Source organism: Cervus elaphus, chromosome 26, assembly GCF_910594005.1.
Source record: "Cervus elaphus chromosome 26, mCerEla1.1, whole genome shotgun sequence".
Taxonomy (NCBI): Eukaryota; Metazoa; Chordata; class Mammalia; order Artiodactyla; family Cervidae; genus Cervus; species Cervus elaphus.
The window spans coordinates 31974579-31998862 of NC_057840.1; the positions used below are offsets into that span (position 1 = coordinate 31974579).

At 44.5% G+C, this 24284-nt stretch overlaps 1 protein-coding gene across 6 annotated transcripts in view; it reads left to right on the top strand.

The window, feature by feature from the left end:
• Positions 1 to 16566, top strand: part of LOC122684220 (sterile alpha motif domain-containing protein 5) — a 981181-nt gene extending 964615 nt beyond the window's left edge. For all 6 annotated transcript variants that reach the window (XM_043888222.1, XM_043888224.1, XM_043888223.1 and 3 more), the window contains 4 exons: positions 5145 to 5258; positions 9084 to 10216; positions 11875 to 12006; positions 13190 to 16566. In XM_043888222.1, the coding sequence (XP_043744157.1) occupies positions 5145 to 5258; positions 9084 to 10216; positions 11875 to 12006; positions 13190 to 13453 (1643 nt within the window). In that variant the 3' untranslated portion in view covers positions 13454 to 16566. The remainder of the gene's footprint in view (positions 1 to 5144; positions 5259 to 9083; positions 10217 to 11874; positions 12007 to 13189) is intronic.
• Positions 16567 to 24284: the final 7718 nt, after the last annotated feature.

Here is a 24284-nt window from a genome sequence, read left to right on the forward strand (position 1 = left end):
AGCCCGCCGGGCTCCTCTGTCTGTGGAATGTTCCAGGCAAGAATACAGGAGTGGGTTGCCATTTTCTTCTCCAGGGGATCTTCCTGACCCAGGGATCAAGCCCAAGGTCTCCTGCATTGCAAGTTGATTCCTTACCATCTGAGCCACCAGGGAAACCTTACTCTTTCCAAAGCCAAGGTCAATTTTGTATTATGTCAAACAGCACAAAGACATAGATCCCCAATGCCAATGCAGGAGCAAAAGAAAACCTGACTACCCAGTACTTTTTCACTGAGAACTGAATTGTAATTTTCTTTCTTTTTTTGGACATTTTTTTTTCTTAAGACACATAGTTCATGCCACCTTGGGGGTTGGTGGGATATACAGCCTTTAGGAGGTCGTTAAGATACCCAGGTGCAAATGTGACTGCCAAACTTGGGGTATCCTGTCCTGCCAAGGGTTAATTACTTCTCAAAGCACATGAGGAGTTGTTTTCTGATTGAATGAGTTAGTTAATGGATAAATGAAATTCATCAGCTTGCATTAAAGAAGCAGGGAATCATCTCGAGTGAATATGTAGAGCAGAGAATTCCATATTGTGATTTCTCAGCCAAAATGATAGCTCATTTTTACAGCCCATGAACAGAATTCAGTGAGCTCACAGCTTTTATGTAGTCTATTTGAATACACTGTATCCTTTGCTCCATTAACCCAGTCTTATCTTGCTCTTTATTCTTCAGTCTGATATCAAAAATATTCCCGAGATTATTCATCATGAAGGGGGAAGCATCCTTTCCAGTGATTGAATTCAAATGTATTTTCTTTCGTATGCTCTGCTTCAGGGATATCAGTAGCTAATAGCATTTCCATTGCTAAAAGACACACCAAACCCATGGTTAATGGTGGGAAAAAAATTGTGCATTACTGAATGTACCAGGCTCAAGAGACGCAGAAGTAAGTGTCTCAGTGCAGTTAAATTCATTTCTGATTAATAGGTTGTCCCTCTAAATTAACTGATGACACACCGTCAAATAGGTGTCTGAACCCGAGATAAACACTCCCTTCAGGGATAGATTTGGAGGGGATTGTGTTCCATAGTTAATATCAATTTGTAGCCAGGTCTCTTTAGGATTGGAGTTTCCCAGGAGACACCATGGGTCGGGGTTGTCCTGTGACCAAGTTGTGTCAGAGCCTGGCCCAGTGCCTGGTGAGGCTGACCAGCTATATTAATATCAATTAATGTTTAATTATCTAGTCTCCTGGACCACATCTGCTCTATAAAATAGTTCATTTGCTCTTCCCCAGCCACTGAGAGCAGCTGGTTGATAAACCCCACCCGTTATGTTCCCTCTAGCATTCAAACAGGAGCAAAGCTGCATTCTGAGTATATAAGGCAGGGTCTGTCTCAAGGGCTGGGGCTCCTTGCCTTCCTGGGATCATGTCCTGAGATCCGCCCCAGGGATATGTTATAGCTAAGGGGTTCTTTGTCTGTCATGATGCCCACCCAGCAGTCTAAGGAAGCCTCACTGCTTCTTCATCAATCTCATTTTGAATCTGTGCTGTGCCACTGTTTAGAACATCCTTCATATATAATGGGGTACTTCTTTTTAGCAGTTCTAAAATAAAGGCATTAGCAGACTCAAGGGTACCAGTGAGCGCTGAGCCTGGATCCAGGATTATCCTAGGATGAGGAGATTATACATTCAGCAATTCTAAATTCATTGTGTTTTAGAAGTATGCTAAGTAACTGATAGCTTAAAGGAACACATCAGTTTCTGTCAGAGTTGACAGATCCAGAGATCTGCTGAGATCTGAGATGTCTCACTCATCTTCCATCTCAGCTGCCACAGGAGCAAGAGACACACCTGCATCATTGTTTGGCAGTCAGGCGGGTCCAGCTTCTCTCACTGCATCTGAGCATGGGGAATGCCAGCCTTCCCACAGGGTTCCTCCATTCAGAAAAGACTCTCATTGTGCCAGAGCAATTCCTCCCGCTGATCCCAAACCCATTCTCCTTGATCTGCCAAATGAAAGCTGTCTTTTAAGAAAATCATTTTCATAAGAATTGTCTTCAGGAATTATGTCAAATAGGTGGGAAAGTACAGAGAAAAAGAAAACAAATCCACATATCCACTTCCTAAATCCAACTAAAGTTAACATTTTGTTGTACTTCAATCCTTACTTTTTAAAGACATAAATTTGCAGGCCCATTGGAAGGCCTGCTATCCAACAATCCCATTCTTTTCCCAAGAGAACTATGCTCCAGAAAAATGGCACGTGTCCTCAGGGCATAAGTACCTTTTGATGTTTGGATGTCTCATCAGAATGTCTTAGCATGTTTTTCCTTCCTTTGTGTGTGTGTGTGTGTGTGTGTGATAAGATGGAGGAAAGCTTTAGTCCAAATTCAGGTCATGTCCAAATGAAGTTTTAGCCCCAAGACCAGAGCTTCATTCTCACTTGACTGTGAGAATGTTCATGGGTCTAGCTCACTTTTTTCTTCCTTTGTGCCTTGGCATTAATGTTAGTGAGTATGGGGAGAGGAAAAGGCCTTGATTTGCAGTCCCTCTAAGAGATACCCCTCCCCTTCATTCTCCCTAAGGAAGGACAACCTGCCTGGGAAACACTGGCTTTTAGTTTTAGGGAATTTTGCTAAATTTGATAGTGGGACTCCTGCAAGTAGCTGCTGATTGGATCCTTCAGGAAGAAAGTGGCTCTATCTCCTTGAGAAAGAAGAAGATGGCTCCATCTCCTCGACATATGTCTCCTGATTTTATAAATTGATTTGCCATTTTCAGGCACTGCAAAGGACCCATTCACTCCCCATAATAACTTCAGGTTATTATGCCGCTGTGTGGTAGGCTGGCATCCCCAAAGTTGCAGGCACAGTCCTCATTTTCCTGCAATGATGGGGACAACTTTTCTGTTTTATTCCTGTCGGTCAGCACTTTGGAGTCTGTTTTGGCCGCTGCAATGCACTGACCTATCTCGCCAGGGACAAACTGCATTGATTCCTCTTCCTGGGTTGTAACTGATAGCTCAAGGCCCTCATTTTACAAGTATCATTTTCCTAAATAACATGCTAGGCTAGAACAGAGGCTAGGCCAAATCCGCAGACTCTTCCACACAATGAGGACACCATGCTAGAATGTTCCACTTTCAGTGTGGGGGAGGGGAAAGGGTTTGCTCTTGTGCTACCAACTAGTTAATTTTTTATTAATCACTTTTAAAATAGCACTTCTTATTTTGGTGCTCTAATTCAAGGGCTTATCTGCCAAGATTTCTGTTATAAAATCCTGAGAAACAAAAACAGGAAGTGGTCAGTGGACAGCAGGAACAGCTGGTGTGTATGTGGCAGCCCTCAGTCTTCCCACAACTTTTTTTTAATGATGAGAAGAGACATCAGATTTCTGGTTTTGTGTGTGTGTGTGAGAGAGAGTGGGAGAGAGATGGGAGAGGGGAAGTGAAGAGAAAAACAAAGACACTCATCATCAACTATTTATTTTATGTAGAAAATGTTTTGCTTTCTGTTTTATCGACCAAGCATTTAGTCCGCCTTATGATTGAACGACGATCTCCCTGTAACCTTGAACCTAATGTTCAGAGCTGCACGGCTTGGGTGATGAAGGCCCATGTGACTCCCCATCTCATTTTCTGTAGGCTGACTTTCAGCAGAAAGCATCTGATGCTTCTCTCTGGAAAGATTTCTTAGGATGAGGACGTCCAGCCTTCTGGCACCCACCTTAAGGGTATTCTGTACTCAGTTTCCAAGTTGGAGGGTGTTGTCAGCTTTTCCTGTGACACCTTTTGTGGGCGGGAATAAAAATGCTAACCTAAGACAAAGGGAAAGGAAAAAGGAGGAAAAACCCTCCAACCTATTCGTAGCAAAAGGATTTGCCCCTGGCCCCTCATGAGCTAACCTCCCTGCTGGCTCAAACGGCATCTGCCTGCGATGCAGGAAACCTGGGTTCGATCGCTGGGTTTCCTCTGAAGGAGGAAATGTCAACCCACTCCAGTACTCTTGCTTGGAAAATTCCATGGATGGTAGGCTACAGTCCATGGGGTCACAAAGAGTCGGACATGACTGAGCAACTTCACTCACTCACTCCTCGTGGGCTTGGGGGTTTGAGTCCCCTTTATGGCAGCCTTGCTGCCTTTGTGATAAGAGCCAGCACATGTCACAGAGGGTTAGGTTCATGCTCCTAATGCTAATGAAATGTGATGGTTCCTTTGACATTCCCTTTTTTTAAAAAAAACTGAGAATTTTTTTTTGAGGAGTTTTGAGGATTTATTACCTTAACTTTTAGTACATTTGTTAAAAATACAGTTTACAAAGCTTAATTTTTAATAATGGCTGTATTTAACAATCGGCTTGTAAAATTCTAAGCCGAGAACTTTAAAAAAAAATACTTTTATTTATGTATTGGCTGTGGTGAATCGTCATTGCTGTGTGTGGACTTTCTCTAGTTTCTAGGAAGCGTGGCCCACTGTCTGTTGCGGTGTGTGGGCTGCTCATTGTGCTGGCTTCTCTTGTTGGGGAGCACGGGTTCTCGGCCTGTGGGCTTTAGTAGTTGTGGGGCAGGGGCTTAGTTGCTACACAACATGTGGGATCCTCCCAGCCCAGGGATCGAACCCGTGTCTCCTGAAGTGGCAGGCGGATTCTTACTCCACTGTACTACCAGGGAGGTCTCACTTTTATATCAGCTCCCAAATTGGAAAGGTGGGAACAAATAAATTGAAACACAAATCTTCTAGATCTCTACAAAGCATACAGCCCAATTCCTCCTTGTGAAAAGGCCATTTATTCACTCTCTGCTCCTGCTTGGTGGTATCAGCGTTCAGAAAGGACTGTGGTTGCTTTTCCCCCACATTCTATATGATGCTCTGAATGTCTCCTTTCCCTGGTTGACCTGAGGCCAGTTATCCTCCGAGTGACTTAGAAGGTATTGATGTATTTCAACTCTGTGCTCTCTCTCCAGCCTTATCGTCCCGTGATACTTGATTTGAAAAGAAAACATCCTGATCTCACTCATTTAATTTGTTTTCTTCCAAAATCTAAGTCTTCAAAAATGTATGGTGAGAACTGAGGATAAAATTGAGATGCGATGGATTTGAAAACTGCTTTTCGTTCCCCTTACAATCCCATGCCATGTGTTCATCTTCTCCAGGTAACAGCGACCAGTCTGGATCCCAGGAGAAGCTGCTTGTTGACAGCCAGGGCTTGAGCGGATGCTCTCCACGAGACTCAGGATGCTATGAAAGCAGTGAGAACTTGGAAAACGGTACTGTCAGCACAGATAATCATAACTGCATGGTCATACGCAAAGCCTTCTGGGCCATTTCTTGGTGTCTGTGCTTTGGCTAATGACTATATTTCTTCCTCAGCTTGAGCTGTTGCTTTTGAGAAAACTACAAATAGGGAGAGGAGCTTTTCCAGGGCAACTGGTGCTTGATTCAGATCTTAGGCTGGAGGAACATCTCTCAAGAACCTAGGCAATGGATGATGCTGAGAGAGGCGCAGAGAGATCTTTTCACTAGTTACTCTTCCATCCTGCAGTAGCACCTAACTGGGAAGAGCTTAAACTTGTGTGTTAGAGAAAGGGACCCCAAACTTCCATTGTCTTGCAACTCTCGGAGGTTAGCTCTCCCTCTGGACCATGGAAAAAGTCAAGGGGGTTTAGAGTGGGGAGACATGGAGTGCATAGCCAAAGACTTTGGTCAAGTTACATCTCCAGCCATCCTTTGCCCTTACCTCTGAAATCATTAATATGAGTTTCTCTTTTATAGCTTGTTCTAAGACTTAAACAAAGTAGTAATATATAAAAAATACCTAGCATTTTGTAAGCACTGATTATGAGTGAGGCAGTGGGCTAGATGTGTATACAGTTTGCTAATTATCACTCAAATCCTGCAGTGCGTATTTTATAAGTGACGATGCAAAAGAGAAATTGAACATTAACTGAAGCACTTGTTCTCTTCTCTAGCTCATAATCGTCCCACAGTCAATGGTAGACTTTTTTTTCTTTTTTTTTTGCCACACCACACAGTATGTGGGAGCTTAGTTCCCCGACTAATAATGGAACCTGAGCCCCATGCATTGGAAGGCAGAGTCTTAACCACTCAACTGCCAGGGAAGTCAGAATGGTAAACAATATTTTAGACCTGATTTTCTAATACTGTAAGCATTTTCAAGTCCAAACTCTTAACTACTTAATGTCATCATACATCAGCCAGGGGTATCTGGGCTTAGGTGAACTTCCAAGCCAGAAGGGATTTAGTTTGTATATGTTATCATAAGTACCTTCACAAATCAATGGATGAAAGAAGGTGGACCTATTTAGGAAACAAGGAAAAAGGCAACATATACCATAAAAGATTTCTTTGCCTATTTGTTTGCTTGTTTGTTCTGAGGAGCAGGAATATCCTAGGGCTTAGGACTATCGTTCATGAGTCTCTCATTTCAATATGAGAATTTCAAGAAGCCCGGCTGAGAACATTGTTACAAAACTAGGGCATGAAAGTTTGGTTTCTTTAGATCGTTACCATCCATCACCTCAGTTTTTCTTCTTAAATATACAGTAAACCTAAGCAGGGCTGGCCCTGGACGTTCAGATTGGGGGCCGCAGTAGCAGAATGACTCCTTCCATAAACATACATCATGCCAGCAGTATCATGATTACAGTAGGAAAATATCTAAATTCATACTAAAATAATGGGAAAAGTCTGACTTTATTCAAATATTGCTTCATTGTTATGAAAGCTAGATCTCTGAATGAAGGGTGCATGATTAAATATTAAACATTACATTTTTGTAAAAAAAGAAATCTCAAAACTTCAGCTAGACAGAAAGAATATAATTACCCACATCTAATATGGTACTTCCTTCCCACTCAGACAGCATGCATCACTAGGGGCTCAGAGTTATGTTGCCCTAAACTTCACACATTAGGCCAGCCATCCTCATGGTCTAGTTTTTGGAAGTTATTGGAGAATGTGTATTTTCAGTTGGTGGAGTAGGTCCCATACCCACTACAAATGATGGACTCAGTTTGAATCAGTGGTTTACTTATATCCTCCATAGTTTAATGCACATAAAAGACATTCAGTAAACAGGTTTTGGACCAATAGGATCAACCATCAATTTCACTTTGAAAAGCAGAATAAAAGTATTAAGTGTAGATAGGAAATTGCTGGAAGTCCACAATTCAAACCAACTAAAAGCACTTTAAAAGTAAGATGTTTTCAAACTAGATTTTGACATTTCCCCCCACCCCCAACTTTTCTGCTTTATCCACAAAATAGTTAAGGATATTTTACCTCTCCCAACCTTTGTTTTTTCACATAATGAAACCAAGCTGCACGATTTTGTTCTGGTTTTACTAGGAAAGGTTTTTCATTGAGTGGAGAAGTAAACGCTGGGTTTACAGCAGCAGTGCCTCTTGGGCAGTTTGTAACTTCTGGTTCGGGAGCTCACGCTGCTTGAGGCCCTGATTATCTGTGATCTTTGGGATCCTGCAAGCCTCAGAGGCCTGGAGGGGGTGCTTGGTAGGGTAAGTGATGGTGGCCACGGTGGAGGGGCTGGGCCTCAGCCTTGAGTGACCTCCACACTTCAACTTTTCTCTGGGTTATAAGTGAAGCTTCATTACAAAGGATCCTCCTGCTTTGAAAATCACTGATTTCAAAAGTACGATGGTCTGAATAAAGACGATTCTCTTACCATTATGAACACCATGCTAATCTTTTCCTTTCTGACCTCTTCACCATTCTCCTTTCCAGTTAGCCTCTGCTGACTGCGGTGTGAGGTGAATAAATTCCGTCTAAAATACCTGCAGCCATAAAACTGAAATTGTGTGTCTCCTATGTCCTTTCCTTTTCGCAATAAAAACCAACATTTGAGTGTTGGGAACTATTAGGTCCATAAGGAAAACAATTTACCAGGTAGACCATCCATCAGGGCCTCACAAGCAGCGGTATCTTAAATGCCTCAGCTGCATGACCGAGGAACAGAGCAATATCAAGGGAGAGGACCACTCGAGGGCCGTGAGTCTTGTTCGTTGTTTCCCTGTCCTAACAGCCCAGAGGTATTCATAGGAAATTCCAGATGGCTTACTTGTCTCAAACAGAAAGGGAGTCTTAAGTAGACTGGGATCAGATGCAGTCAGTGTTACTCTCTGCATCAAGCAGAAGAAGCAGTTAGCATCAGTCAACAATTGTTAAGTAAGTAGACTGACTGGTTGATAAGTTTAGTTATCAGCCTGACAGTTAGTTTACTTTAATGAGGTCTGTTGCTTCAGTGGTTATTAGAATCGTACTGGTATCTTACGGACTCTGGCGGTAGACTCACCTAAGCTTGTTTACTCGTTGTTACCAGGATTGGCTGACGGTTTGCAGGATACATTTACTTTACATGCTTGAACAAAGCACAAAGCAGTGAGGGTTTAAAAGAAGTTTTGAGGGTTCAGTGGTCACCAGGGAACCTTGGGGGGATACCATTTAAAGCAATGGTCCCCTGCCTTTTTTTGGCACCAGGGACCAGTTTCATGGAAGACAGTTTTTCCATGGACGAGGATGGAGGGAGGGATGGTTTGGGGGTGATTCAAGTGCATGACATTTATTGCACACTTTATTATTACATCAGCTCCACCTCAAATTATGGGGCCTTTGATCCCGGAGGTTGGAGATTCTCCTCTGTAAAGAACCTGTCCCCTTTGCAACTGTGGTCTTAGGAAACGGTACTCTAATCAGAAATTCCATCAGTGTGGTTCCTTAGTGGGATGTGGATATGCCTTCTTCCACACTGACTACAGCTGCGAACAGACATTAGGCCTAGATTTATTTTATGGCCTGACACAGCATATTTTCTTTCCACATAACTCAATTAACTTTCATTTCCCTGAGTCCTTTAATAAGACTTAAGAATTCTCTCTAAAAAATAAAAATGGAACCACAGTAGCCCTACATCACCAGTGGTGGTATTATGTCCTTAGTGTAATTCCACAGCGGGATATGGGAGTTGGAGATTTCAATAACATTTGCGCACCTTTTACATCAATTTGATTGATTGCTTTTTAAGATGCGATTGTAAAAAACCTCTCCTTGCCTTGTAGGCAAGACTCGGAAAACCGGCCTCTCTGCCAAGTCATCAACCGAGTCCAGCCTGAAGTCTTTCAACAGGAACCAGCTGGGCAACTACCCAACCTTGCCTTTGACGAAGTCAGTGGACGCTCTGAAGCAGGGAGGGGAGGGGAGGCTGGGCGGTGGTCTCACCCCTCTGGCCTCCCAGAGCTGTGATCCCCCGTGTGTGACTGATTTGAATAAAAACCGAAGGAGTCTCCCCGTTTCCATGTGCCGGAGCTGTGAGACCCTGGAGGGCCCCCAGACCGTGGAGACTTGGCCCCGGTCCCACTCCCTGGACGACCTTCAAGGAGAGCCCGAGAAAGACGTGCCTGGCGAGGTGACAGGACCCTGCCCTCAGACTGTACCTGAAGTGCCACAAAAGACAGCCCCCTGCGTCACAACGGTTCCGGGCCCCAAACGAGAGTCTGCTGTTGACGATGCATTGCTACTGACCCAAAGCAAGAGGTTTTCTGAACCTCAGAAAACGACTACTAAGAAACTGGATGGCCCGATGGGGCCCTTTTCACGGGGTACATCCCCCCCTCCGTGTTTGCCCAAAACCTTCGACGCCCAACCGCCTGCCGTTAAACCCAGTTTAACACGGACGCCTCTGGAGGGTCACAGGAAAGGACTCGATTTCGAAGGGACACATCACCCCGCGGGCACCAAAGAAGGCCTGGATGCTGAGCAGAGGGGCCCCGAGGCCAGAATACAGGCCAAACCTCCCGTCCAGCCTCCGCCCGTTCCCGCCAAGAAGAGCAGGGAGCGCCTCGCCAACGGGCTGCATCCTGTCCCTCCTGGTCCCCCCGGCGGCCCCGGCCCCGACGCACCGGGCCTGCCGCTTAAAAAGGGCAGCCCCGGCGGCCCCAGTGACTGTCCCTCGGCGGCAGCGGTGGCCAGGCCTCCCCCGGGGCCGGAGCCGGGCAGCCCGCCAAGCACCAGGCCACCACCCTGGCTGTCGGAGCTGCCCGAGAGCGCCAGCCTCCAGGAACACGGCGTGCGGCTCGGGCCAGCGCTGGCCAGGAAGGTCTCCTGCGCCCGCGGGCTGGACCTGGAAATGCTGACCGAGAACAAGCTGCGGGCGGAAGGCATTGATCTCACCGAGGAGCCCTATTCTGATAAGGTATCCGAGGCCCTGGCCCCCCAGCCCCATAAGTTGGGGGTGCCAGGCGGGAACAATGTCATTGCCCTCCGACGGCAGCTGGTGGCAGACAGTGACAGGGCAGGGGGTCCTTGTCACCCCGCGCTGGGCGTTCAGATGAACAGGGAGCACAGTGCCCAGATTAAATGCAAACACGGCCTTAGGGGCTTTCTTCTTTCCCTTCTCTTCTTTCACTTGTTTGTATTTAATTTTGGCCAACTGTTCTTTGCCAGGAGAACTATATCAGTCATTACTAGAACCTGGTCCTGAAACAAAGCTCCAGTTTCCATGTGTTACTCAACATCTTTGTATTTAAATTTTAACAAATCCCCATTTCCTTTCACTGGATGTAAAATTGAATTAATAATAACCTTCATAAGTACCTCTTAGAAGTGTTAATAGGAACAAATGTTAATAATATAAATGTAAATCTACTTTGAAAACTGTGGAGCCCTATTCAGATGTAAATGGGACTTCCCAGGTGACACTCGTGGTAAAGAACCCGCCTGCCAGTGCAGGAAATAAAAGAGATGCAGGTTTGACCCCTGGGTCAGGAAGGTCTCCTGGAGAAGGAGATCTTACCTGGAGAATCCCATGGACAGAGGAGCCTGATGGGCCCCAGTCCCATGGGGTCGCAAAGAGTTGGACATGACTGAAGCTACTTAGCATCATTCAGATGTAATAATTATACTGTCTGATATCTGTATGGGTAACTGGGGATAAAAGACTATATAAAATACCCCATTGTACCAAAAACATTGAGAACTATAATGAAAACTCACTTCTCATTTGCAAAAAACACAAACACGTAGAACTGTGTGTGTCTACGCTCAGTCGCTTAGTCCTTTTCAACTCTTTGAGACACTGTGGACTATAGCCGGCCAAGCTCCTCTATCCGTGGAATTTTCCCGGCAGGAACACTGGAGTGGGTTGCCATTTCCAGCTCCAGGGGATCTTCCCCACCCAGGGATTGAACCTAAGTCTCCAGCATTGCAGGAGGATCCTTACCTCTGAGCCGCTAGGGAAGCCCAGAGTAGACCTACCAATATCAAAATAACTTTGAAGACAAATGCATGAAAATAGATGTATGTTAGTCCTAGAAATTCATGAATTGTTCTAATGCATTCCTGAGAGTCTTTGTTATAAGTGCCTTATGACCTTGAATGCCTTATGATAAGATACTCCTCCTCTGCCTTCTTAATATTTAGTGAATGAATCCCTTTGAGTGGAAAGCAGTGGGAATTCTACTGTACAGTAAATGCTGGCCTAGTATAACTCTTTGTAGCTGAGGGACCAACAGTGGATGATCTATAGAGCACAAGTTTGCCCTTCAATAACCTTTTGCAAAATGATCACATAGAGTAGACCTTAGACCCCACAATGGAGGGTGATTGTGTTCTACTTTAACCATCTTTCAAGACATATTTCCAGAGCTCATCACTACCTAAAAGATAAAGATGTAAAATATTCTCTCTAAAATAGTTGTCTTGATACTAAAGAAAATATATTCACTTCAAATTTAAACTGTTGGTCCTACTTTCTAGTAGCTAAATGTCTTATCTTACCTTATGTTTGCTGTTCTTGGAGAAAGAAAAAGATCCTCGCAACCCTTGCTAAGAGATTTCTGTTCTTGCTCGCAGCACGGCCGCTGTGGGATTCCTGAGGCCCTGGTACAGAGGTATGCAGAAGACTTAGACCAGCCGGAAAGGGATGTCGCCACCAACATGGACCAGATCCGTGTCAAGCTGCTTCGGAAGCAGCATCGCATGGCGGTGAGCAGCCCACGGTTCAGGGCCCCTCTCTTCCCGATTTCTGAAGTCCATTCAGTCATAGGGCTTAATGATGGGCATGCTGGCAGCCACTGAGCAGGGTTCCTTATAAGATACCAAAGGGAGACACCAGGGGGAAAGTAATACGTATTCAGCCTGCAGAGTTTTAAAAATACAGTTTTGGAAAGAAAAAGATGAAAATTATCCATAATCCCAGCACTGTGGGGGAAAAAAAAATCCATTTAGTTATTTCTCTGCACGTGTATAATAGTACGTGTACAGTTTGGAAACTTTAATGTTTTCAGCTATCAGATTGTGAACCTATTTCTTTGTTACTGAAAATTTTTTTATATTGTTCATGTCTCAAAGTGTTCTAGTAGGTGTGTCTTAGTTCAGCTAATTCCATATTGTTAAGACTTTTAGATTTTTTTCCCAAACTTTTATTTTAAATAATTGAGTGAGGAATGTCTTGGTTAATAAATTCTATAGACTTTGTTGACTAATTTCTGAGGATACAGTCCTTCAAGAGGATTTGCTTCATTAAGACTCCAGAAAATCTCAAGGATTTGCACATTTGGTGGTAAATTGCCTTTCTGAGAGGAATCTCACTTGGCCTTCACAGGAGTCAAGTATAAATGTCCATTTCCCTGCCCTAGCCAACATTTATTATTGTATTTCTAATTCTTTATAATTATATTGATTAATTTTAATTAATGCTTAATTTAATAAATGTTTAATTTTCTGGATGTTAATGTAGATTCAAAATACAGAAGAAAATCTACTTTATATGAGTATCATTGCTTTTCTGGGTATCTTGTTTTTTCACACTATCACATAGGTTTGCTTCTTCGGTCACTATAGGGATCATTGATTGAAGAGTGTGACCAACCATGAGACAAAATAGCCAGAAACACAAATGGTGACAGTTCGGAGATGTCCACACATAATTGCGGTTAGATCTAATTCCAAGTACCTTCTGGGACCTCAGACACTTTCTTGAGGATTTGTCTCACCTTGAGAAGCCAAGAAAGAATTCTTGATGCTTTGACATCTCATGGTATTATCCCTTTCTGATAGTGTAGTATTAAATGTAAGATTTCAGTAGCCCTCCTCTTAGGCAGAGAAGAAAGAGCTCTCCAGTGGCACCCGTCAAATCCTGCTGAAATTGCTTTCTCTGTTTACCTAGATCCCAAGCGGCGGACTCACAGAAATCTGCAGGAAGCCGCTGTCTCCTGGCTGCGTGTCGTCCGTGTCGGATTGGCTGATTTCCATCGGTCTGCCCATGTATGCCAGCGCCCTCTCTGAGGCGGGCTTTAGCACCCTGGGCCAAGTGCCTTCTCTGTCCCACACTTGCCTTCAGGAGGCTGGCATCACAGAGGAGAGACACATAAGCAAGCTCGTGTCTGCAGCCAGACTCTTCAAACTGCCACCAGGCCCCGAGGCCATGTAGCCAGGCCTGAGATGGGCCTGCCTGGACAAGAGCCACCCGTTCACTGTGTTCACGATGCTGATGCAATTCCTCCCTGGCTGGCCATGCAGACCAGACCCAGGAGAAAGGCCCAGTGTGTTGCCAACAGAACTCGGAATCTTGGCACGGGACTGATGACCTTCTCTTCTCCAGAAAAGCCCCCCTCCGGGAAATTGGTGTGGTTCTCTGTGACCCCCCCAAAGAAAAGACAAGCACTTAGTTTTGTTTTCAGGATATAGGAGAACCAAGATGCTGACTTGCCACAAATGCTTTGCCCACAGCCTGTCTTGGTGCACTGGGCGAGGGCAGAGGGCAGGGGGAGAGGCTGCCTGTCCCATTTCTCAGCATGCTCCTCACCCTTCCGTCACCCTGCAGGGTTCCTGAGGCCCAGACGGGCTTTAGCCAGGCCAAAGTAACAGCCTCGGGAGTGATTGTACACTATTGACCAGGCTCATGTGTTCAAAAGTAAGAAAATCTGGCTGCACTGGAAAAAGAAAGCCCTATTCTCATTTAGGTAAACAAGAGACGTTTTAATAATTGCTTTCTAGCAAATCAGCATTTATTTGCCTTAACGTAAGCTTTTAAGCAGTTATCTAACCTAGTGTTCACTACCTTGTAACCGTAGTTCCAGATCCTCAGCTTAGACTGCCACCTAACGTATGTGGGATGTTTCCAACAGAAATGGGCTTTTCTAATTGTCTCACTCTGATGTGGCTTATTTTATAGGGGTGTTTATCAGGCCAGACTCATGTTGACTTTCAGATTTTAAACTAACTACAAATCTGGTAAAAAGCTCGCTGAAATTCACAAAGATGTCATGTGTGAGAGTATGTTTGTGTGTTTGAAGTTATGATCTTTCATTTTAATCAGTTTAGTGTTAACATGTTGGTCACTGTGCTGCAGTATTGACTTGGAATCTTGACCATGTCCATTCCAAAATCGGTCATTGGGTAACAGATCACCTTTGCAAAAAGTCATTGTAAGTTGAATATTTAAGGAAGATGTTCTTTAAAGGGACATAGTGTGTAAGATATTTTAAAAGATTTTTTTCTTGGTTTTACAGTTAAAATACTGTTTTCCATCTTATTTAGGTAATTCACTTAAATATAATAAAGGTTCATTATGGAGCCAAACAAACTACATTGGCCATGTATTAAATAGTTGTATATTTTCAGTTCTTTTCCAACTGATTTCAGCATTCTCTTTCAATCTATTGTCTGATTTTCTAGCAGACAGAATTATTGTTTCCAGTTGCTTATAAAATGATTTTCCTTTACATTCTTATCATGAGCCCTATTTTAAGCATTGGGTGTGATCATTTACGGTAGAAATGCTTTGAGTCGTGATTTAAAAGTGCTGTAATATTTTATCTACTCATTAAAACAAATGATATCCCTCAGGGGAGAGGGGGGAAAAAGATGTTTTCATGAATTACAAAGCCATTTTACCATTTGCTTTAAAAAAGATCTGGATCCATATTTCTGAGGAAAAGGACGTTCTCAGGTGATATTTTTTTTTTTCTTCATGCTTTTAGTATGCATTTTAAAGAATAATATATATTTCTTCAATAATAGTCACCTTCTATAAGATGCCATGTAAGAAGTTGTGGAACACTAGAAGAAAAAGCTAAAGCGGCCAAATTTCTATTGAACTCTTCAGCCCATTATGACATTCCTGTGGGATGTGACATTCCATGAAAAGGGTAAGGAGGCTGCAGGCTCTCCTGTAACTATGTCGTTGGAAGGGATTTCACGTGTGGAGGAGAGGATGCTTTAAAATGGACGGGCTCCTCACCCCACGTTTTCGGTGCCTCAGCGTGACTTGTGAGAGAGCCTGCTCAGAGTTGAAGCTGAGCTCAAAGACCACACGTATAGTCAGGTGATACATAGGAGCAAAGGAGAAGGGAAAATCGTACGTGAATTTCCTGGTGTTAGTTCATTTTCACCGTAAGATTTTCACTTATGTAAAAGAGGTGCCAGAAAAGTGAACTTTCTGAATATGAGTTTTTAAGAATGCCAAACCGTATTTTTTTTTTTTCCATTCTTCTTTGGAAATCATTGCCTTTGCCTAGAAGTGAAATTCAGGGACCATGAATCATTTTCAGTAGAAGGGCTTCCTAGTCTGTGGGATCTGAGGTGATTTTTACTTTATTGTGCTTTTATTAAAGTCTTGTTTGTAAACTTTTAGTATTTGTTTGGTCTTCTTTTGCTTTAAACTTTTAAATTGACCTTAGAAAAGCCTGAATGCTTGTGTGTGACATTTGACCGAGATGGTTTGTGGCCGCCTGTGGATGCCGGAAGACAGGTGGTCGGCTTCAGCAATATCCGGTTTTCATCCATTGCACTTGGTGCAGAATGTTGAGGAAGGGTGAACACTGTTGTTTTAGGAAAGCACAGAGAAACCTGGAGAGGCAGTTTGGCTCAGGTAGCTACACGTCCTTGTATGTCATTTTTTTTCTTTGAAGCTGTCTATAAGGAAATGCAGCCAGCCCCAACCACTACTTACATTCCCAGATAACCAAGAAGTAGATAGATTTTTCATGGCCTTGCCTTAGTCAGAGGCCCTTTTCTCTTTTCCTGTACCCAGGTGTGGGTGAAATTGGAAATAAGTAGTCTGTTGAAAATCAGTTCCTGACAGAGCAAAGTTTGCTTTCATAATTGCAGCAAAAGAAGTCAGGTCACCAAGTCAGTGCTGCATGTGTGTACTGTATTATTTTCAGAAAAAAAAAAAGTCTGAGTCCACATTATCTCGATTTTAAATTGATAGAGAAACAAGAAACTGTCAAGCAAGTTATATAACAACTAACAACATTGCACTTTCTGTATATGAAATCAATATTTAAATAACTTATTTTTCTCCATTGCTGTTCTTAAACATTGTAAGTAGCTGTAATATACCAGTACCGATATGTTCTTGCGATTGCTTCAGCCCAAGAAAGCTGTGTATTGTTTTAAAAATTGTAAAAATTATTGTGATGATTCATTTAGCAAAAAGAGGTGGACAGAAGGGTTTTCCTATGTATCAAAACTTGTCTATAATTATGTCATCTATGTACCTAGAAAAAAAAGTAAATAAATTTCTTCAGTTGAATTTGTCTCCTTTGTTGTTCCCTAGGTATTTCAAAGGTGAGTAGAAATGAAAGGGAATTAATGAGGTGTGGTTTAAGAATGAAATGTATTGCAAAAATAGTAGTTGTATACAACTATACTGCCACATTATTTCTGCCATATCATCAAAACTCACTATCACATTCAAATTCTCTTTTGACAACTTATTTCAGTTTTATTTTTCCAAATATTGCATAGTCAAGTCACATAATCACAGTATCTTAGCCCAGAAAGAGATTTTGGAAGTCATCTCTAGTCTAAGCCCATTTTTTTTCAATGAAGAATTTGAATCCACACAGACTTGCCCAGTATCCTAGGTATCAATAGTTAAATGGACACAATCCAAGTCTTCCACTGAGAGAGAAAACCTTCTAGATTGGGATGTCCTAGAAATTAAGCAACTTGACAAAAATCATTTTCAACTTAGTGTACCGCAGTTGATATAAAAACGCGTTTTTATTTAGGAGGAAGTATGTAATTCAACATTTTGAGTAGATAATACGTGCACTTGATGCAAACCCAAAAGCGACACTCTCCTTTTCTTCTGGTCACCTATTTCTCACACTACAGGTCAGTATTACAACCACTGTTTGCGTGCCTGTTTACAAATAAAACTGAATAAGCATTTTTCCATGTAGCATTTCCCCACAGTGTTTCACTTAGCATGTGGAATTGCTGTGTTATGTATAGAATTTTGATAGAATAGTTTAAATCCACTGGTGGATTTCAATAAAGGTAGCTTTACCATGATTAGTCTTATTACAAATCATGGTTTCACTCCCCACTCGCCCAATCCATTTTGTAAAGGGGGATATTTCATGTATTCTTAGAGTTTGGGGTTCCTCTGAAGTGAGGCATTATTTTAAAGAATTGATCATAAACCTCAAATCTTGTTTATCTCAAGCTGATTCCTAAGATTCTATAGCTCAATTCATAGAAAATAATTATTTTTTATGATCCCTAAGAAACCTTGATTGGATTCTTGGTATTATAACTTGGCTTCATATATGGATGCTTATGTTGTATTCATTTAGAAGTTACAAGGAACATAAATTTGATTACCAAAAGGAGACAAGGGAAGGGCGGTTCTCATCTCACCACACAAGTTATTTGGGGGCATCTTAGAATAATGACTTTCTTTATTCTGTAATTGATAATAATTCATTGTAATAATGAGTGACTTTATTTCTGAGGATCGACTCAGAGGAAAGTGTGTACACGGGACTTCTAGGGGTGTGTGTGAGGGTGTAAATGAGGGAGGAGGCAGGAGAGGATAGATGCTCACTCAGGTGTAGGTCTGGACCACTCATCCGTGCATCGGGACCACAGGCAGCATTATTTGGAAGCATTCTAATTCCTCACATAGTGCTCCTCTTACACCGTGTCAGAGAAGAACACTGACAAAGAAGGTGAGCCGTCACCTCTAAAACTCCAACGAAATACACAAAGATCATAATCAAACCACGTTTGAGCCCAATATGGAAGGACCTCTGGCTGCCTGTGTGGGAGCCAAAGGAGTTAAAATTAATCTGACTGCAATTTGCTACCATCCTCGTTTATCTTCAACACTCCTCCCAAACCGAATGTCTGATCTTCCCCCCCCATTTCTCATCTCAATTAATGATGACTTCTGGTCACTTGGATCAAATCCCTTCATCATCCTTGACTTCTCTTTTTTTCTCTCCTGGTCCACATCAAGTTGTCAAGAAATCCTCCTCTCTCTACTTTTGACATCTCTCCAGAAGCTGACCCCTTCTCTCCACCTCCATTGCTAAGGTGGCCACCACCCCCTCACCTGGATTGTTCCAGAGCCACCTGCTTCCCCACCCCCATCCTTGCCATCCAGCACTCTCAGCAGCCTGAGTGACTCAGCTATGAATGTTTGTGTCCCCCCCAAATTCAAACATTGAAGCCAGTCCCCCAGTGGGATAGCATTAGGAGGTGGGGCCTTTGGGAAGTGATTAGGTTTAGATGAGGTCACGAGGGCAGAGACCCAGGTCGGGATTAGAGTCTTTAAGATGAGGAAGGAACTATTGGCATCTTCTCTGTCCAGGTGAGGACCCAGTGAGAAGGCTGGCGTTGACCCTCCAGAAAGAGGGTTCTCAACAGAAACTCAATCCTGCTAGAACTTGATCTTGGACTTTGCAGCCTCCAGAACTGGGAGAAAATTAATTTCTGTTGTTCAAGACACCCAGTCTATTGTATTTTATTATGTCTGCCTGAGCAGACCCTGTAAAAACATAGGCCGTGTTATATCACTCCTCTGCCCCTACCCCTCCGTGCCTTTCCATTTTTTTTTTCAGAGTCAAGTTTGACTTCTCTGCCATGGGGACTTGCCTGGTGATCCAGTGGTTAGAACTCCTCATTTCTGCAGAAGTGTGGTGTGGCCAGTGTTCACCCCCGCCCCTCCTTGCCCCGTTATACCCTCTGTGTCCCTAATTTAGCCAGAGAGGTCCTCACCTCAAACCATTGTGGGGTTCTCCTCAATCTGGAACGTTCTACCCCAGAAAATCTGCAGGACTAAATGCCTCCCATCCTCCTCCCACAGGTCTCTGTTCAGAGCAACCTTTCAGAGTCCTAACTTCATCACTTAAACCGACACCATACCTTAGCTTTATCTTTGCCACCAGTTCTGAATCTCATACCTCCTTTATTTTCCCCTAAAGCGTTGATCACCTTCTAACACACTATGTATTCCACTTCTTTATTATGTTGATTATTTATTAGCTGTATCCTCTTACAGTTTAAAGGTCAGGAATGCTCAGGTTGCTGTCCGTTGAGTCTGAACTTCTATACTTGACACATAGTATTTGTTAAAGAGATGACAGTCCCAGAGCCTGATGGGTTTCCCATGTGGCGCTAGTGGTAAAGAACCCGCCTGCCAATGCAGGAGACATAAGAGAAACGGGTTCAATTCCTGGGTTGGGAAGATCTCCTGGAGGAGGACATGGCAACCCACTCCAGTATTTTGCCTGGAGAACCCCATGGTGGGAGGAACCTGAAGGGTTACAGTCCATGGGGTCTCAGAGTCAGACAAGACTGAAGCGACTTAGCATGAGCCAGAAGCCCCTGAAGCCTAAATATTAAAGTGGGAGATGATTCACTTTAATTTCAGGTTAAGGGTGAAGAAGTGGTCTTCCTTGGTGGCTCAGACAGTAAAGAATCTGCCTGCAACACAGGAGACCTGGGTTCGATCCCTGAGTCGGGAACAACTCCTGGAGAAGAGAATGGCTGCTGAATGCAGTATTCTTACTTGGAAAATTCCATGGACAGAGGAGCCTGGCAGGCTACAGACCATGGAGTCGCAAAAAGTCGGACTCAACTGAATGACTAACACACACATACATAGGTGAGGAAACGGACGCAGAGAGGCGACAAGAGTAGCTAAGGTCATACACGGCCAGTGACAGAGTAAATCGACAAAGAGACAGACCCTCTCTACCCATCAAAGGATTTGCAGGAGCACGTGGGCATCCGCGGCTTAAAAAGAAATCACAGTAAAGCGCTTTATCCTCAGCCGCTTCCCGCAAATAAACTCTTGCAGAGTGAGTAGTAGCTGCAGCAGCTGGCCACCAGAGGGCACTGGTGTGCCAGATTGAAGGCCGCAGCTGACCGTCAGGAGGGCGGGAGGTGAGAGCCCCGGGAGGAACGCGCTCGCTCAGCATCCACACAGGAGCCGCGAAAAAGACGAGCTGCCGGGGCAAGGAGGGCGGGACCTCCGCGGTCCTCCAAGTTACCAGCGAGACCTTGGGTCCTGTAAACCACCCACTGAAGAATGATGATGGAGGCTGGTGGAATTCACAATCCACTTTAATAAACACGGTGGGGCTCTTGGCTCCGCCTTATTACTGCTTTAATTAGCAGAGACCTGACCTCCTCTGTTCGCTGCTCCGGGTGGGTTTAGGGATCTGGAGCCCTCTTACGGACCATAGGAGCAAGTTGGAGGAAAGAGGTGTTTTTTGACTCTGAAATAAACTCCTAAACTTTAGATGTCGAGCAATGAGATGTAAACCAGGCTCATTTTTGTTCGAATGACATTTCGTTGCTCACGGCCCAGAATAGCCTGACATTATAAAAAGCAGCGGGCAGGATGCAGTCCAGCTGCTCTCTGAACTTTTGACACACACGAGAGCATTTGGCCTTCACACTGCCCCCCTGCGGTAGACACTGTGATCCCCATTTTTCAGCTGACGGAGCTGCAGTCACAGAGGTGTAGGTAGAAGAGAGGAGATTTGACCTTGGGTTATTTCTTGCATGCGTTTGTGCTAAGTCGCTTCAGTCCTGTCTGTTTCTTTGTGACCCCAATGGACTGTAGCTCTCCAGGCTCCTCTGTCCATGGGATTCTCCAGGCAAAAATGCTGGAGTGGATTGCTGTGCCCGCCTTCAGGTGATTTTCCCAACCCAGGGATCGAACCCAGGTCTCCTGTGGCTCCTGCATTGAAGGGAGAAGCTTTACCACTGAGCCGCCTGGGAAAGCCTGCCCTTTGGCTTAACCACTACTCAATAATTCTGGTTCTCAGCCTGAACAATATTAGAATCACCTGCTGGGTGAGTCGGAGTTCAACCAAAGCAGCAGAACCAATCAGAGATAAATTTAAGAAATGTAGGGACTTTCCTGGCAGTCTGGTGGTTAAGACTCCACACTTCCACTGCAGGGGGCACAGGTTTGATTCCGGGTCTAGGAACCAAGATCCCACAAGCTGCACAACTCAGCAAAACAAAAAAAGAAGAAGGGAGAAATGTATTGCACAGATCAACAATCATGGGGGGCTGTCTGGGAAAACCTCGTATCCATAGGGCATGGTGTCAGGAGCTTCAGGCTGGAACCCTTGGGCATGAACTGCAGCTGTTATCCACATCAGGATTTATTCATCCTCAGCTCTGCTCTTCACATCTTTCAGGGGACTGAACCAGGCTCACCCATAGTTAGTCTCCCTTACTAAAGGTTAACTGATGATGGACTTGAATCACATCTACAGAACATCTTCACAGCAATACCTAAGGTAATGTTGATTGAATAACTGAGGGCTGTAGCTGTCTCAGTCTAGGTTGCCATAACACAAAACTGCAGACCTGCTTCTTGACAACAGAAATTTATTTCTCACGGTTCTGAGGGATGGAAGTTCAAGTTCAGAGTGTTAGTGCCGTCAGATTCCACTGAGAGCCTGCTTCCAGGTTAGACTGCCGACTTCTCCTTATATCCTCAAGTGGCAGACAGAAAGAGACAATCTTCCTCATGTTCTGTAAGGGCACAGATTCCATTCATGAGGGCACCACCCTCATCACTCATCTAATCCTAAGCCCCTCCCAAAGCCCCACCTCCTAATACCATCACATTGGAGGGTAGGATTTCAGCTCAGGAAGCCTGGGGGAACACGTGTGCATCTTCTAAGTTGCTTGTGTCCAACTCTTTGCGACCCCATGGGCTGTAACCTGCCAGATTCCTCTGTCCATGGAATTTTCCAGGCAGGAGTACTGGAGTGGGTTGCTGTTTCCTTCTCCAGAGGGTCTTCCTGACCCAGGAATCAAAACTGTGTCTCTTAAGTCTCCTGGATTCGAAAGCAGGTTCTTTACCACTAGCGCCACGTGGGAAGGGGAACACATGCAGTCCTTAACAGTGGCCTGGCCAGGAGGACACGTTGAACACCACTGTACTGTGGAAGTTTTAAAAAGTAGTCTCTGGTCCTACCCTGGACCAGAAGTGGAAATGTTGGCTCATATGGTAGTCATCTCTTCCTAACAGATCAATTCCTTATAAATCAATTCAAAACCATATTTGAAAGTGCCACAAATTGTCTGAACTTCTGTCCAAGGACACTGTGCTGTCTCTCATACATGCTTTTCAATTTCCTTAAGTATGTCATTTGTCTAAAGGGCCAGTAATAGAAGTTAAGAGAATACTGCTAACAGCTTTGAGCTTCTTCCATTTCTGAAAATAACTAACCAGTTTGCTCTCTTTTGAACAGGGACCCAGTTGCCACCTGGAATAGTCTTTTTCTGTCAAATTGAACAGTTTCAGTCCCCACTTCCCCAAAGTATAGGGCATCCTGTATCTCTCCTTAAGACATTCCTGAAAAGAGTTGCCCAAGAATCCCAGGGTTTACTGACCTCAAAGGATCCTGTCTCACTTCAGAACAATAGGTTGGGATCAGAGCCAGAGAAGTCGGTGGACTTCTCTGAGAAGCCTGTGGACTGCCTATGGATCAGAGAAGCCTATGGACAGGCTCCAGGTACTGCCTAGTTCTTTTGCTATGAACCGTGTCCCTATGGTTCATTGACCTTGCTTTCCACTCTCAAAGAACACAAACACCACGGTGATATTTTGTTTTGAGGGAGGATAAGAGACAGTCTCAGAGTTCCATCTATCTGAAACTTAAAGCCTCCAAAGGGGAGGCCTTCCCAGCCGCACAAGATGCCCTCTTTGCTTTGGTGGCTTTACTGGGGGGTACTTTGGGCTTCAGCCAAACAATTGGCCAAAACCAGCCCCCAAATGGACCTTCCCATGGGGGCACTGTGCCCAGGTTATCATCCAGATTCAGGCTCCCCTGGAACTGGGCTTCTCGGGGACCCTGGGTGTCCTTTCCCGTCTGACCCATCTCAGTCTGTCGGAGACATTCTATCACGTTGCATTCTTGAAAGGGAAGAGGTTAGGGGATGACATCTCTTTCTTTTCCAGGTGGCACCTGGGTCCCTGTTCAAATTTACTCACATTCCTCCAAGCAACTGATTTGCATAACAAGGGATATGAGAGGCAGCCGTTTAGGTCACACGTGTCCCATTATGTGAGATAATGTGTGACGTAATTAGTGACTTAAGCCAGAGTCACCGTGAGGTGCCACTCAAGTGACCACACAGGGGCGACTGGGGTGTCTACCTAGATAGACAGCTACCAGCTTCTAAGAGTCCTGCTTAGGTCTTCCCTGGAGGCTCAGTGGTAAAGAATCCGCCTGCCATTGTATGAGACACGGGAGACACGGGTTCAATCCCTGATACGGGAAGACTCTGCATGCCCAGGAGCACCTAAGCCCACACGCCACAACTACTGAGCCTATGCGCTGGAGTCCGGGAACTGCAACTTCTGAGCCCACAGGCCCTAGAGCCCGAGCATTGCAACAAGAGAAGCCACCGCAGTGAGAGGTCCGGGCACCGTGAGCAGAGCATAGCCTCTGCTCGCCACAAGAGAACAGCCCGAGCAACGAAGACCCAGCACAACCACCAATAAATAAATAAATAAAATTATAAAATAAAGTTGCCAGCCTTTAAAAAAAAAAAGTGCTGCTCAGTCAAGCTTCTAAGAACTCAGACTGTAAACTCTGAGGTGACTCAAGCTTCCCAGAGAGCGGGGGCTCTAGTCAGAATGGAGTGGGGTCACATGATGGGAGTCGGGGACTTTCACTGGCACAGGCTCTCCCCTGGCATCGTGCCCGCTGTGGTCTCTGTGCAGCAACGCTGGGAGAGTAGACCTGAGAAGCCCCACTTGTGACGGGTCGGGGGGGTATTCCCTCAGAAGGCCAGGTGGGGGTGCGGCAGACCCAGGAAAGCGGGCCGGGGCCCCTCACTTCTCTGTCACGTTGATAAGTGGTAGATGGGGCTTGGGATGTCACACCGAGGCCACGATGGCACACCAGGAGATGGGGCCACAGCACCCACTGTCTGCTGCCATAGCTCTTCCGATGGAGAAGGAAATGGCAGTCCACTCCAGTACT